This window comes from Ascaphus truei, chromosome 4 (genome assembly GCF_040206685.1).
Source record: "Ascaphus truei isolate aAscTru1 chromosome 4, aAscTru1.hap1, whole genome shotgun sequence".
Lineage (NCBI taxonomy): Eukaryota > Metazoa > Chordata > Amphibia > Anura > Ascaphidae > Ascaphus > Ascaphus truei.
In genome coordinates this window covers 102,876,618-102,893,311 of record NC_134486.1, presented here as the reverse complement: position 1 = coordinate 102,893,311, position 16,694 = coordinate 102,876,618, and the positions used below count along the sequence as shown (strand labels likewise).

The window sequence follows — 16,694 nt, the reverse complement described above, 5'->3', positions numbered from 1 at the left end:
TGTCAGGGAGATGGCCTCACTCACGTGTCCCTAGGATCCAGGTTAGAATTAGCTAGGGAGAAGCGGAGTGAGGGGAGGCTGCAGGTAGGTAGCCAGCATCAGTTCTCAGGGGTGGTGAAGGAAGGGCAGCTTGTAGGGCCGCCAGGCTTCCCCATTACCTGGGCGGAGCAGCAAGGGGACTCTCAGTTAAGAGCCCCACTGTTGCAGCCTTGCTATGGGCTGGAGGTACCAGGGGTTGTGGCACAGTTAGACCACCCCCAGATTACCTGCCAGCCAGAAGCTAAGGTGGGTGCATCTGCACCAGAAACCCTGAGCTCACCTTCGGTAATGGGGGCACAGCTTCAGGGAGAGGGGCTAGCCCCGTTAGCACCCAGCTCTAGGGTAGGATTGCCTGGGAGAAGGTTGGGTGGGCCAGTGGGAACCGGGGAGGGAAGGCAGCAAGTGAGCCAGCCAGTTTTCCCCGTTACCCTGGCAGAGCCTCAGGGGATGTCTCAGATCAGCAACCCCCTGTTGCAGCCTAGCTATGGGCTGGGGGTATCATGGACAGTGGCCGGTTTGTGCCATCCCAGAGATACCTGCCAGCCAAAAGCTAAGGCGGTTGCATCTGGAGAGGTGCCCCTGAGCTCATTCCTGGTAAGGGGGAGACAAGGTCAGGGATTTAGGTGCACTCAGGTAGTTCCAGGGTCTGGGGTAGGATTGCCCAGGGAGGAGAGGAGTGCAGGTGGGCTGCAGGGAGGTAAGCAGCAGGCTGAGGTGCTGGGCCTAGGGGAGGCTAGGCAGGGAGGCACCGTGGAGCAGGGGGAGATAGGAGGTCAGTGGGGTGTTAGGCAGCTGGCAGAAGCTAGGGATTGGCTAGGTAGGCAGAAAGTCCCTTGCTCTGACGGGCCAGGAGTGACCCCCCTGACAGATCCCCCAGGGTTCCCAAAGGGAGGGCTGGGGGTAGATAGGCAGCCAGGGAGGAGAGTCAGGAGTATGGCGGAGCAGCTACAGGGTGGCACAGAGCCAGGGCAGGTAGGGTCCCTACAGAATAGTGACATAGCCCTTTCCCAGACTTGGTTGACAGGAAAGCGACGGTCTGTGCTGGATAGCTGGTCTCCTGCAGATGCAGAGACATGCCAGTCTCTGGGCAGTGTGCAGCCTGGACTGCACCGGGGCCCCTTCACCACGGACTTGGTTCCCAAGGCACGGGGTGGGGGGCAGAGGGAGGCAAAGGAGAATGCCCGGCAGCCAAGGTGGAGCCCTGCTCCCCAAGATCTGGACTTTACAATCCACTGTGGCTAGGACAATGTACTGGACAATGCCGGAGGACAATGTTGCCAGGCCAATCCCTCAGGACTTATTGAGTGCGTCAAGGGCGCCAGTGGTACCCCAGGGCCTGGGGGAGGCGACTGGGGCACCAGGCTCCATTGAGCAGGGGAGGTGTGGCGATGGAGGGGATTTGGCCCGGGATTAAAGGGGTTGCACCCCATTTGGCCACCCCTGACCCCACCAGGGAGACGAGGGGTTAACTGGACTGAGGTCCAGAAATGTGATTTCACCCCTGTTATAACCTGTAAATGTGTATTTTCCTGTGGCCCCTCGGTTATTGTACCTCAGTTTCTGCACCCCACACACTAGAATCCATCCGGGAGCACAAGGGTTAATAGTCCGTTAATACTGTGTCTCCAGGTATGGACAAAGCAAAGGAATGTCTCTGAAGCTATCAGGATGACAGATGGCCCTAGAGTCCCAATGGCTAGAACTTAAGTTTTGTTCAAAAGGTTTTATTACCCTCCCTGTCTGTGAGTATGGGGGAGGCGCATACCATAGCAGTTTTTAAGTGTCCCACTTATCACTGTCCAACACAGGTTATCTTGTCCAAGATCCGGAATGGTAGCTGGCCTGGCATTCCATTTGCACATGTGGGGCCTCAGAAAGGAGACCCCAGAGTTCTACTGCACATGTGCCAGCTAGCAGGGGGGGCCTGTCCTAAAATGTGTTCCCCCATCCAAGACTGGCTGGAGATAATTGCAAACCAATCACAGCTTCTTAATGTTACAGATAGAGGGAGAAAAGGTTTATAACCTGCTGTTCCCCATCTATCCTTTGTCTTCATTTTTGGTCGCCATGCAATGTCTTGGGCTGATTGCTGGATGAAACTGCCAGTTCAGATGGGACTGTTTTCATTATTTTCATCTTTTACGTAAGTGTCTATATTTTGCCTGTTATTGTATAATCTGTTGTGTTCACCTTTATCAAGGAATAAATTCTATTTATCATATCTAAGTCTCGTCCCAGTTCAAACCCAGGTATATATATATATTTATATATATAGTTTTTGGTGTAAATTACAGCCTGTCGCAAGCTCTCGTGACACATGTGTCCGTTTGAAATTTGCGCAGTGTCAACCGCAGTAGTTAAGGACTTCATGACATAAGTCTGCGTCTCCGTTCATCATTTGTTATCCTTTATTTTCGAGTTAAAAACTCTGAGAAAGTGTAAACCTCCTACCAATTTTCATCAGATGCCAGGAATTGAAACAATAGGTTACATATATTTTGCACAGGTGCAAGAAGAAAATGAAGCAGCACGTCAAAACCACACATACTGTAACTACACAGACCCTTTTGTATTTACTTGGAAGAATCTTACATTGATCCACCCAAACCCTGGTGATCTATTAAACCTAAGCTGATACCACTCACAACACAGCAGACTTTCATACTGAATATTAGTTCTAGAGCAATTAAAGCACATATTTATTGTAGCCATGATAATCACTTCCATGGTACACCTGTAAAATACTGATCAGTTTGGTCATTATGATGACACCACTGTGGTTACTACATTATACTAATGAATAATCTGAGATACTCATGAGGGTAACTGCCACTGGCATTTCTTTTTACATACAATGAACAGACACCTACGACTACTTTTTAAAGTATGGCCAGAATCAGAAGAAAAAAAACCTAATTAAATGGGAAATACTTTAATATATTTATAAATGTATTACTCTACATTTTTATAAAGGTTATTCCTAGACTTGCATATCCTGCGAGAATATAAACCAGATGTGGAGGAAAGGCCAGGAAACGAAATAAAACCCATAATACACATCATCGGATGAGTCTTCGAAGAGCATGGCACCTTATTTCTATATCTGAAATTATGGCTGGTGCAGAGGTGACTGAGACACTTTAAAGAGCGCATCAAATATTCCACTAATATTATATCACAGAGAACAATTCAAATTACTTGTCTGCCAGTGTAACAATGTAATCAAATTCTGGTTCACAAAGGCCATGGGTGACCGTGAGGTCAGTGAAACTGCAGGTTTGCACACAAAAAAATGGGTTTTACAGAAGCTTGGTGTCTAGCTTTTAATGCAGCCACTTTACGTGACAAATTTGTCAATTTGCTATCTGTTACACTGCAAACTGCTCACACTGTACATACAGGTACCTTTATCCTTTTGTTGTTCTGTTTGGCTAACAACGGCAGAACCATTAGTTTAAAGAAATAAGGGGGAGAACAATAATTATAAGATTAGAATTACAGACACAAAATAGAAACATGTTCATTTTTACACAGGAAGAAAATTCAAGAAAACTTTGCTCTTTGGGCAATTAAACTTTCTTATGAATAAGTTATGTATACGGTTTAGTATACAGTGCCTGCCTCTAGATGCTAGGGGTAAGGAAACATCTTATTAAAAAAGAGATTTGCTAAAAATTGTAAAAAACAATAACAAAAACAAAAACCTGTCCAAATCAACTGAGTTTTTTTGAATAGGGCCTTGGAGAGTTACAGTATTCATTAAACTGGGATAGTAATGACAAGAGCAATATAACACAGAACATCCCATTGACTTCTCAATTGACTTTTAATTGTCTTTATGAAGAAGAAGTCTGTGTTAAATACTTGTACATGTATAAGGAGACAATGAAAAAAAAACAGCTGAATTTCATAGTTATTTGTTTATCTTCATACCCGAAGGCTCAAGTCCTACATCAAAAATCAGGAGACCAGAAAGCACCTCAGTGTATTTTTCAAGTCTTGGACAGACTACAACTAAAAGACCCAATATCTTGTAAATGTTTAAAAAAATAAAATTGCCCTGGAACTAACAATGCAAAACACAAATAAAGTGGACATTGATACGCTGTGTACATTGCGCAAATTAAAATGACAGAAACTAATTACTAAAAACTATTGGTTTTTCTGTTTGCTGTTTCCTCTCTCCTTTGTAAATGTTTCTGTTCTCTCCACCTTCTCCACCCCCCTCATATCCACATTTCTTCATCTCTCCTTCCTTCCACCTATGCTTGTGCCCATACACTGCACCACTATTTACACACCTCTTTCCCAACAACTTCTACACCCCTCAATAAAAAGCACCCACACAAATCCTCTTCTCGCTTTGCTGCTGGGGATCTCTCTCCTAATCCTGGACCCAGCCATATACACAACTGCTCTCGCCCTCGCTCCTCCTTGCCACCTCATTCCCTGCTAATGGTGTTAACGTATATATCATTTAATACAGACCAACCTTAAAACTCCTCTCATGGCTACTGTCTCACACTCACTCCTACCAACCATTGTGGCCAAGCACTGCCATCTACTGCACTTATTCCCTCACCTGCTATCTCTGTAAGTCTTCCAACATACCACTTTGATGGTAAACTGTCTGGGGTAGGGATTTACTTTCTTATTGTGTGACTTTGCAGGGCTGATTGTATTATTACTATAATTCCCTGTACTGTAGTATCTTTGGAAAGCACTGAGTACACTGTCGGCGCCATATAAATAAAGATATATATACATTTATTTATGTTATGGCTGGCAGATGCATTTAATTCCGACTATGCTCCCAAATATAATCTAATTATATTGTTGAGATATTGTTAACATTACTAAGGCAAAAACATTTACACAAGTAGCAACGTAAAGAAGAGGTACAAGAATCTGGGTGAAAAACATAATTTATTTATGTTTTATACACAAACACTTTTCAAAAATTGTCCTTTAAATGCATAATTAGCAGCATCAGCCTTGTGTGGGGAGAGCAAAGCAGATTATGTTTGCATGGGGAATCAGAGGGTTCTTCTTGCTGCAGAAGCTGGATATTATATTGCAACAGCAATGTAGATATGTTGTTAGAAACCTAAATACAAGCACAGTGTCAATTCTCAGGTCTCAACATCAAACTGAACGATTATTCTCAACCATATAATTATCTGTGCTATGTTACAACCCATCCCAGTCCAAGCCAAATAATCATGCACATATCGAGATAATGAACAAAATCCCACCATGCAGTCACACTGATCAGGAACAGACCTAAATCTACACAACCAATCATTTATTTTCTTCTTCTTGTTTCAGTAAAAGCTGTTTCTCTGCTAATCCATCTTCTTTCTGTAGGAGAGAAAATAAAAATAAAACACACATAGCAGTTACCCCCCTATTTAATAATTTGCAACATCATTGTATATACAGTTGTGTGAAAAATAAAGTACACCTTCTTTGAATTCCATGGCTTTACATATCAGGACATAATAACAATCAGCTGTTCCTTAGCAGGTCTTAAAATGAGGTACTATAAATACAACCTCAGATGAACAACAACACATGACATATAAAACCTTGTCATGATTTATTTAACAAAAATAAAGCCAAAATGGAGAAGCCATGTGGGAAAAACTAAGCACACCTTATGATTCAATAGCTTGTAGAGCCACCTTAAGCAGCAATAACTTGAAGTAATTGTTTTCTGTATGACTTTATCAGTCTCTCACTTCGTTGTGGAGGAATTTTGTCCCACTTTTCTTTACAACGATGCATCAGTTCATTGAGGTTTGTGGGCATTTGTTTATGCACAGCTCTCTTAAGGTCCAGCCACAGCATTTCAAACGGGTTGAGGTCTGGACTTTGACTGGGCCATTACAACACCTTGATTATTTTCTTTTTCAGCCATTCTGTTGTAGATTTGCTGGTGTGCTTGGGATCATTGTCCTATTGCATGACCCAATTTCGGCCAAGCTTTAGCTGTCAGACAGATGGCCTCACATTTGACTCTAGAATACGTTGGTATACAGAGGAGTTCATGGTTGACTCAATGACTGCAAGTATCCCAGGTCCTGTGGCTGCAAAACAAGCCCAAATCATCACCCCTCCACCACCGTGCTTGACAGTTGATATGAGGTGTTTGTGCTGATATGCTGTGTTTGGTTTTCGCCAAACGTGGTGCTGTGCATTATGGCCAAACATCTCCACTTTGGTCTCATCTGACCAAAGGACATTGTTCCAGAAGTCTTGTGGTTTGTTCAGATGCAACTTTGCAAACCTAAGCCGTGCTGCCATATTCTTTTTAGAGAGAAGAGGCTTTCTCCTGGCAACCCTTCCAAACAAACCCTACTTGTTCAGTCTTTTTCTAATTGTACTGTCATGAACTTTAACATTTAACATGCTTACTGAGGCCTGTAGAGTCTGAGATGTAACTCTTGTTTTTTTTGCAATTTCTCTGTGCATTGCACGGTCGGACGTTGGGGTGAATTTGCTGGGACATCAACTCCTGGGAAGATTGGCAACTGTCTTGAATGTTTTCCACTTTTGAATAATCTTTCTCACTGTAGAATGACTGGAGAATAGAGGTGGTCACACTTGCTGATAATTAATCGAGGGCATTTGATTAGCAGCACCTGTCTGCTACTTAGCTTCTTAATTCCTATGGAAGCAGTAAGGGTGTACTTAGTTTTTCACACATAGCTTCCCCATTTTGGCTTTATTTTTGTTAAATAAATCATGACGGTGTAATATGTATTGTATGTCTTTATTTATATAGCGCCAAAAGTGTACTCAGCGCTTCACAAAGGGAATTCCCAGTACAGGGAATTAAAATGATACAATAAGTGCAGCAAAATCAGACAATAGGAAAGGAAATCCCTGCCCCGAAGAGCTTACAATCTAAGAGGTATGGTGGGAGACTTACAGAGACAGCAGTTGAGGGAATAAGTGCTGTGTATGGCAGTGCTTGGCCACAATGGGTGATAGGAGTGGCTGATTGTGGGACAGTAATCATGAGTGCAGGCTGTTGGGATGCTTAACTTGTGGTGTGAGTTTTAAGGTTAGTCAGTATTAAATCAGAAGGTTAACACCATTTACAGGGTAAGAGATGGCAGGCTGCATGGGTGATATCAGGTGTGTGACTTGGTTCAGGCTTAGGGTAGATCCCCAGCAACAGGAAGGAGAGATAGAGGCTGTGAATAGAGGATTTGTGGGGTGCTTTTTATTGAGGGGTAAAGAAGTTGTTGGGAGAGAGGTGTATAAATAATGGTGCAGTGGGGAGTGGGGAAATTGGCGAGAACAGAGACGTTCACAAAGTAGTGAGGAAACAGTAAGCAAAAAAAAAGCAATAGGCGGGGCATGGTGAGATTCAGGAGGAGACAGTCAAGGTATTGGAGGATAGGAAGAGTACAAAGAATCATAGCATTTAGAAAATCAAGATCTCACAGCTGCAGAGTTGTTTTTGTGCAGAGTCCAGATCTTCCAACACTATGTCATGTGTTCATCTGAGGTTGTATTTACCTCATTTTAAGACCTGCTAAGGAACAGATGATTGTTATTATGTCCTGATATGTAAAACCATAGAAATTAAAGAGGGTGTACTTTCTTTTTCACACAACTGTAATATATATTCAACATGAGCATTAACAATAATTTGTTAAGTGACACAATATCGTTTCTGTACAGATTCATATACTAATGTCATAGCATCTGCATGAGTCCATTTTCCAAGCTTACTGGTAACGGAAAAAGAAAACATACATACATCACCCACCATGGGCTGTCAATCTCGCCCAAGACTTCTTTGCCAACATGCTGCCCAAAGGCTGGACCCTCTAGGGCAATGACTATAGTGACAGCCTTCACCATGATCACAACCTAAATTGAGGGTGGCGTGCGAGAAGAGATGCAAGCACAGAAGGGTTTAATGCAAAAAGTTTTTATTCCGTAAAGAAAACTTCATAAAACGTTCAATGCAGATAGCGATTTACAAATAGACTGTAGGTCAAAGGTCTTGGTAGTCAAGTAGCACGGTTCTCAGCAAAGCAGAAGTAGTACTATCATCAGCTCCATGATTACTATTTTTACTTTTGGAATATATGGTGCAATCTATTTGTGTAAATTGCTTTCTATAAAATGTACTACATTTCACCCATATAATTCCTGTACCTACTATTCATGGGACTGACTTTAACTCTCCATTTGAACAATATTAATAAATGTGTGGTGTCAGATTTGGATGCCGGCATGAGGAATTGGAGGTTGTCTGGCAAAGATGATAACACTACCACATCTCCTGGAGCAGTACTGTATATGAGGCAGATATAACTCACTGGAAACTGAATAGAGCCAGCTCCATGATTGCTTTCACTCTCTCTTCTATATTCTCTTTCTCCAGGCTCCTTGTGTCTTGTTTAGGCTGCAAAGTTCTGTAACTGAGAGTCTGCATCAAGTGTAGACAGGGAGGATCAGAGCAGAAATATACAGTTGTAACGGGTATTCCCTGTGAATACAGATGCTACTACCTGCTGTGTATACCTGTGTGGCTCTCAGGAGCCTAAGCCTCCGCTCGGGGAGCCTGGGGTACATACATATCACACAATCTCGTGGTACAACGCCTCCACCTGCGATGGCTCCCGCCAGAGGAGGAGTGGTTCCTCGCAGGACAAATATATATATATATCACTCCACACACCGCATGTAAAATAACCAATGACTTTACTGTAGCAATACTTATTCATATATCAACAGGTGTCCCTCTCTAGAGGAGACACTAACTACTGCATCTCGCAGGATGCTCCCACCTACACCGGGTGATCCCACCCCATGTCCAATAACCCCACACAATATGTCCCGCACCCTTAAAGGGAGATGATATGTGTGACTGCGCAACCACTAGTCCCGTGTGAATATAATATACAGGTAAACCCCGTTATAACGCGCCTCGTTATACCGCGATTCGGTTATAACGCGGTTTTCCCGTGGCTCCCGGTTTTTTTGCACACTGCGCACACTGCACACACTCCACACACTGCACACACACTGCTCACTGCACACACACTGCTCACACTGACACACACTGCACACTGCACACTGCACACACACTGCTCATTGCTCACACTGCACACACTGCACACACACTGCTCATTGCTCACACTGCACACACTGCACACTGCACACACACTGCTCATTGCTCACACTGCACACACTGCACACTGCACACACACTGCTCATTGCTCACACTGACACACACTGCACACTGCACACACTGCTCATTGCTCACACTGCACACTGCACACACACTGCTCATTGCTCACACTGCACACACTGCACATTCTCACTGCACAGACTCACTGCACACAGCTCTCACAATACACTCACATGTCAGCAGCCCACCAGCCCGTTTTTCACATGTCAGCAGCCCACCAGCCCGTTTTTCACATGTCAGCAGCCCGTTTTTCCCATGTCAGCAGCCCCCGTTTTTCACATGTCAGCAGCCCCCGTTTTTCACATGTCAGCAGCCCCCGTTTTTCACATGTCAGCAGCCCCTGTTTTTCACATGTTAGCAGCCCCCGTTTTTCACACACACACACACACACACACACACACACACACACACACACACACACACACACACACCACACCTCTTGCAGCAGCAGCAGCAGCAGATCTGGCTGGGAGGACACATGCTGCGGTAGCAGATCTGGTAGGAAATACACTCACACGCTGCAGTAGCAGATCTGGCTGGGAAGACACAGACACACGTTGCTGCGCACCGCAAAACCAGGGGGCTGGGAGGGAGAGGTAGGGGGCTGGGAGGGAGAGGGAGGGGGCTGGGAAGGAGAGGGAGGAGGGATGAATCGCCACCATTTTTTTAAAACTTTTTTTAAATTTATTTATTTAATTAACTTCCTTCCCTCCTCACTCCCTCCCTCCCGATCAGGCACGCGGCGGCCATTTTTTTTCTAAAATTAGCGCGACCCCGTTACTAACGCGGTGGTCTCGGGGTGGACCCCGAGGACCGCGTTATAACGGGGTTTACCTGTAAAGGAAGGATCGTTGGTGCACTTGGTGATGGTTACCTGCCGAGCATTCCAGTGCCCGGGCCTGCCAAGGAGCTTCACAAAGGATCCGAAGGCTGATGAATACAGGAACTACCGTCCGGGGCGATCCCACCCGGATGGCTGCTGCAGCGGCAGCAGAGGTCTGAGCCCAAACCTCTGGATAGACGCGCAGCGTCCGCTGTGTCCCTAACTGACTCTGGGTATTAAGGGGCAGGGTCCCTATCCTGGGGCCTGTCCCTACAACACTCAAACTACTGGTGACTCAGGGCTATCTGGGGCTTAGGGGGCTGCTGGCCTAGTGCAGGGAGTCATTGATTCCTGCACCCTACCTCCTTCCCCTAGCTGCTCCTCACGCCGACTAATGTGCTCCAAACCCCGCAAAAAGTATCTATTCTCCTCTGCAGGGAGATGCTGCGGCCCTATTGGCTCCCTGGAGTCACATGGGGTCCCCTAAGGCTCATGGGACTTGTAGTCCCTGACTGGAGCCCTCTCCTGGTTGGTCCGTGATGCTTGCTACCCACTGCGCATGCACGACCTGTTCTGAGGACCTCCGCACTTCTGCGCTAACTGCGCATGCGCCAGGCAACCTATGATGGCGGCGCCCTGCATTGGGAGCCACCGGGAGTCCCTGCTCACGATCGCCGCACATAGCAACCGCCCTGCACGCAACCTGATGCTCGGCTTGCCTCCCCTAGCTGAGAAGGGGCATAACTTGCACCCGCGCTCGGCTGCAGTGAGTGGTAGAGAAGGGGGGGGGGTCCGCTGTGCAGAGGGGACATGGCTACATCCTCCTCCTGGTAAAAACCCCAACGTCCTTGCTTGGAACACAACTGCAAAACTAATACATCAGTTATATAATAAAAATTCATCTTATACGAATATAACTTAGCACATTGCATCAACTTTAAACAATATTACACAGTTCTGTGAGCATCACAATCACGGATTGGATTTTGCTCCGAGACCACTGCTGAGCCTCATAATGTGGTGCCCCAATTTGATCATAGGTTACCCGATTTGGAGGGTACCTGACTCTTTGGCTCCTACGGAGCTGTTCTTCAGTAACTCCCTCTGGGGAGTAGTAAGTACAGTTCTGAGGCTCAGCCTCTTCCCTTGAGGTGAGAAATGTCTCTGAACAGTCTCTGTTTGGCACAAAGCACGGGCTCTGTGGATCCAAAGGCTGGCCTGTTGGTGCCACCTTAGTAGGCGTTGGCCTACGGGGCCCTTTACCAGTAGCTCCTAAGGGAGATGCCCCTTCTGTGGAATAGTCCCTTTGAGAGGGTCCTTCCATAGGGTCTTCAGGAGTTTCAGAGTGAGTTTCATCATTTACAGTCTCTTGACCCAACTCTGATAAGTCGGACTCACCGTTGAGCGATGTGGCCAATATTTCTGCTTCTTCGTCTCCCACTTGGGGGATGGGGAGAAGGTGATTACGATGCCAAACCTTTACCCGGCCGTCAGTGTCTTTGATGCGATAGACAGGGAGGCCGGGCATCTGTGACTCTACCTCATATACGCCGTCTCTCCATCGATCCGCCAGTTTATGTTTTCCGGGGACTCCCAGATTACGAAGCAACACAGCGTCCCCAGGACGTAGCTCCCGATACTTGACTTTATTGTCATATCGTCTCTTATTGCCAGCATTAAGTTTAGCTGTAGACTTCTCAGCCTGTTGCTACGCTTGCTGCAAACTGTCCTTTAGCCTTTGCACATACTTAAAATGGGTAGCATTGTGTATCCCATCCGTTGATACTCGATGACGCACATCTACTGGGAGTCTTGCCTCCCGCCCAAACATGAGGAAGTATGGGGAGAATCCAGTGGACTCATGGCGAGTACAGTTGTACGCGTGTACCAAAGCTTCTACGTGTCGACTCCATTCCGTTTTCTGCGCACCCTTCAGGGTTCCGAGCATGTCCAAAAAGGTCCTGTTGAATCGTTCAGGCAAAGCGTCTCCTTCGGGGTGGTACGGAGTCGTCCAGGATTTGGCGATGTTCAGCATTTTGAGAAATTCTCGGATCAGAGTGGTCTCAAAATCTCGCCCTTGGTCGGAGTGAAGTCGGTTTGGAAGACCGTAGTGAACGAAGAACTTCTCCCATAGTATTTTTGTGACGGTGATGGCCTTCTGGTCTTTTGTGGGGAAGGCCTCAGCATACCGGGTGTAATGGTCCGTGATGACCAGCACGTTACAGATTCCTCGGGTATCGGGTTCAATACACAAAAAGTCCATACACACCAGGTCCATTGGACCAGAACTCTTGAGATGGGCCACGGGGGCTGCTCTGGTAGGCAAAGTCTTGCATTGGACACACCGGGAACAACGGCGGCAGTGTTGTTCCACTGCTTCCCGCATCTTGGGCCAGAAGAAACGGTCTCGGACTAACCCAAAAGTCTTCTCTACACCGAGGTGCCCATGTTCATCATGTAGAGACTTCAACACCATATATCTCAAGTTTTGGGGTAGAACCAGTTGTCGCCTATCAGGGTGGTTGTGATATTGGACTACCCTATAGAGCAAGCAATTGTCTATCTCGAACTTGTCCACCTCACGCATTAGAAATGCGATCAGGTCTCGGGGAGCACTCTTCAGTAGAGCTGGATTCTTTCTTTGAACAGCTTGCCGAATGATGCTGATTACTGGATCTCTCATTTGATAGTCCACTAAGTCTTTCCATCTTATGACTTTGTCATTGGTTCTGTTCATTCCCTTGGGATCGCAGTAAGCGGCGGGAATAGCCTGCGACTGGCATCCTAACGAATATGCAACTTGTAGTTCGGAGAAGGCCACTTGATCATTGATGACGGCCGCTATGCTACACATTGCTCGCATCCCAGGCCCGGGGATCTCTTCCCATTCATCATCATCGGGAGTAGCACTTAATCCTGGTCGTCGTGATAGAGCGTCAGCTCCAATGTTCAAAGGCCCCGGCTTGTACTTCAGAGAGAATCTGTAGTTACATAGGGTTGCCAGCCATCGGTGCCCTGCTGCATCCAACTTGGCAGAAGTATTGATGTACGTGAGGGGATTGTTATCCGTCCTTACCTCAAATGTAACACCATAGAGGTAATCATGAAGTTTCTCTGTGATCGTTCATTTGAGAGCCAGGAACTCTTGCTTGTGTACAGGGTATTTCTGTTCACTGGGTGTCAGATTGTGGCTGATGTAGGATACAGGCCGAAGACCCTCGGGGTGCTTCTGATGCAGGACAGCACCCAGTCCATTGAGACTGGCATCCACATGCAGAACGTATGGTTGTTCTGGATCAGCATACGCAAGCACTGGTGCTTCAGTCAGGCTTTTCTTCAAGTTCAGGAAGGCCCGTTCACACTCGGACGTCCACTTATCGCCAAACGGTTGACGGGCTGACGTGGTCTTCCTTCCGGTATCTTCGGGGTATATCTTCAGGAGATTGTTCAGGGGTTTAGCTCGACTAGAGTATCCTTCCATAAAGCAACGGTATTACCCACAGAAACCAAGGAATGATCGCAGTTCCATGACATTCTCGGGATGCGGCAAGTTCACTACCGCTTCTACTTTGGCTGGATCGGTAGCAATTCCTTGAGCAGACACGATATGTCCCATGTAGGTCACCGAAGTGTGACAAAACCGACACTTGTCGAGGGATAACTTCAATCCTTCTTTTCCAAGACGGTCTATCACCTTCAGCAGCCTCTCTTCGTGCTCTTCCAGGGTCTTCCCAAAGACAATGATGTCATCCAGGTAGACAAGACACTCCAGAGGGTTCATGTCCCTGATTTGTTTTCTCCATCAGTCGCTGGAAGGTAGCAGGAGCTCCACATATACCTTGGGGCATACGCGTAAATTGGTAGAATCCCAGGGGGCAGACGAAGGCTGTCTTTTCCTGGTCCTCTTCACTCATAGGTACCTGGTAGTACCCAGATCGTAAGTCGAGCACACTAAACCATTGGCTCCCGGTTAGAGCATTCAGGATTTCTTCAATGCGTGGGAGGTTGTATTGATCGGGTACCGTACGATTATTCAGAGTTCGATAATCGACGCACAATCTTACAGATCCATTCTTCTTCCTTACCACCACTATGGGTGATGCATAAGGACTCCGAGACTCCGTCAATATCCCAGCGGTCTCCATTTCCTTTAGGAAGTTCCTTACATCATCCACACCCCTGGGGGCGATACGACGAGAGCGTTCACGGAACGGAGTGGCGTCACTCAACCTAATGGTGTGTTGGGCGCTGCGACTGCGGCCCACATCCATCTTGCTGGTGGAAAATACCGTCCTTCTTTCATTCAGCTTGGCCGTCAGTCGATCCTTCCACTCAGTTGGCAGCGTCGAGTCTCCGAAGTTGAAGTCCAGATCGACTAACTGCTCACCCACTGCAGCGGCGTTCACCTGGGGCACTGTTTCTACCGGGCTGACGGGATATATGCGGCCCAGACTTTGTCCTACATCAATGTCCATCGGAAATGGAGAGATATTTTGAACATACACGTAGGTTCGTAGAGGAATTCTGGTCGTCCACTCTCTCACTTCGGGTATTACCCTATACCCTCTCTGGGTCTCTTCATCAGGGGCACGCTCCAGAGAGAACAGATGATCGGTCTCATCTCGATCCGGATAACAGCACCAGATGGCCATGCATTGCACTCCCCCTGGTAAAATGGTCGTCCGTCCGCGTTGACGATTGTAGAGGTCCCCGTGACGCTCTAAGGCATAAACTCTGTTGCACTCCTCTCTCAGTACAGGGTCAAGGAGTGGATTGAGCATTGGCAATTCATTGGTATCTTTCAGGTAGGCTCTGATTATGGCTCGCACTATATCTGTATTTGTTCCCAAGATGACCGGGTACTGACACTGTCCTTGAGGCTTCGGGCATACCATTGCCTCCACATGCATGGGATGTTTCTTACCGGTATTCAATTGAAGTATCTACAGTTGAATTCTCACAATCCCATCGATGGGGAAATCTTCATTGCTCAACCCCCTCACCTTCATATGTTCCGCCGACCGCAGGGGACAGTGCTTAAGGTGTTGGTCGTAGAATGGTCGGTAGATTATGGTCACTTGGGACCCGGTGTCCAGTAAAGCAGAGGCATAGACTCCTTCTATTACCACACGCACGATGGCAGAGGGGCCTACCTGACAGTAACCATCCCCGGCCGGTCTGGGCTTTAGGTCAGTAGTAGCTGCAGGAGGCGCAGGGGTAGCCTCGGATGTCTTGGCTTCTGTGGTATGTATCTGGCAGATCATAGACCTAGCCGAGCTTCCTTTACTGGGCGTTTTCTTTTCTTGGGTGCCCCCATCCGGCCACTCTCTGGAGAAATGGCCTTTCTGTCCACAACCATAGCAGACGATATCTTTAGGATCTAGTCATCTTGGGTAAGTGGGGGAGGAAAGTCCGGCCTTTCGTCGAGGGCGACTTGGGTGGCTCCTCTTCCTCTTTGACAGGTTTCTTCATCCGGCGAGCGGAGACTCCTGGGATGTCACTCGCAGGCGGATCTTTGACCTTGGTGCCTGTATGCAGCTTGGTATAGGCTTCATGCCCTTTGACAATCCCCAAAATGTCCATGAAGGTAAGGGGAGGCCCCTCCATTAGTGAGCACCTGATCATGATCACTATGTGATGTCTGGGAATGGCCCCTCGGAGGAACTGCTTGCGCCGGTATTCGTCCATCTCTGAGGCTAGGATGAGTCCGCAAGTTCGCAATTTCCACAGGACTAGCTGGATTCGTTGAAGGAAATCTGACAGGTCTTCCTTCTCCTTCTGTCGGAGACCGTAATATTTGAACCACAGCTCACTCTCCTCTTCATCTTTGCCATAGATCTGGACCAACAAGTCTACCATCTGATGAGCAGAGAGATCAGGGTCTTGGTCGCGCTGTACACTGACCATGGTGGCTGCTGGAGGTCGGAGGCTTTCCAGGATTCTCTGACGTCTGACCGTTTCAGAGCAGGGCCATTCATCGATCACCTAGATGGTGTGTTCCTTCCAAGACTCGATGCTTTACTCGCCTGCGGGGACAGGAACCATTCCTGAAAACGAATTCAACTTACTGTAATTTTGGGCTTGGGCAGACGTAGTTATCGCTTCCACAAGCTGTGGGAATGTCACTCCTAGCATGGAGCCGCCCCTGTCTGAGGCACTTGCGATCCCCGCTCCCTGACTGTTAGAGGTTGGGGTGAAGCTGTTCACTAACCGGTTAGGGACCGGTGATGTTGGCGAGCTACCGGCCCAGCTGGTGGCCCCTTGCCTAGAATCAGAAGAGAAGGTCACTCGGGGTAGAGATATGTCTGATCTGATGGGTGTACTGGCGGCCATATCTTTGTCTTCCCAACCCGCAGGTCTGGTAAGGGAAGTTACGTGAGTGGAAACGGTTCCAGGGTAAATTAGAGGGCACCTTTGCGGTAAAGTCTCTGGAAGATACACTACTCGTGGGCCTCTATCAGGGGGTATAGCTTGTTTGGTGGCCACCAATAGGGTGTTCTCTTGCCGGTCAATGTTGTAGTGCTTGCTGATGTGGCGGGTGCCCGCCAGACCTGGTAATGTCCTTACTGCGCTGCAGACAGTAAACATGGATACATCGGCAGGTACCCCGTCTAC

The 16,694-nt window shown here is 47.3% G+C and overlaps 1 protein-coding gene across 4 annotated transcripts in view; it reads right to left on the bottom strand.

The window, feature by feature from the left end:
- SYNDIG1 (synapse differentiation inducing 1) overlaps positions 1 to 16,694 on the bottom strand; it is a 339,652-nt gene that overhangs the window by 72,224 nt on the left and 250,734 nt on the right. The window contains exons 4-5 of one of the 4 annotated variants that reach the window (XM_075596296.1): positions 5,323 to 5,400; positions 4,993 to 5,146 (exon numbers count right to left, since the gene is read on the bottom strand). The exons of 2 other annotated variants lie outside the window; for them this stretch is intronic. In XM_075596296.1, coding sequence (XP_075452411.1) covers positions 5,341 to 5,400 — 60 coding nt within the window. In that variant the 3' untranslated portion in view covers positions 4,993 to 5,146; positions 5,323 to 5,340. Of the gene's footprint in view, positions 1 to 4,992; positions 5,401 to 16,694 lie in introns of those variants that run through there. One more of the 4 variants, XM_075596294.1, reaches the window with a different exon arrangement.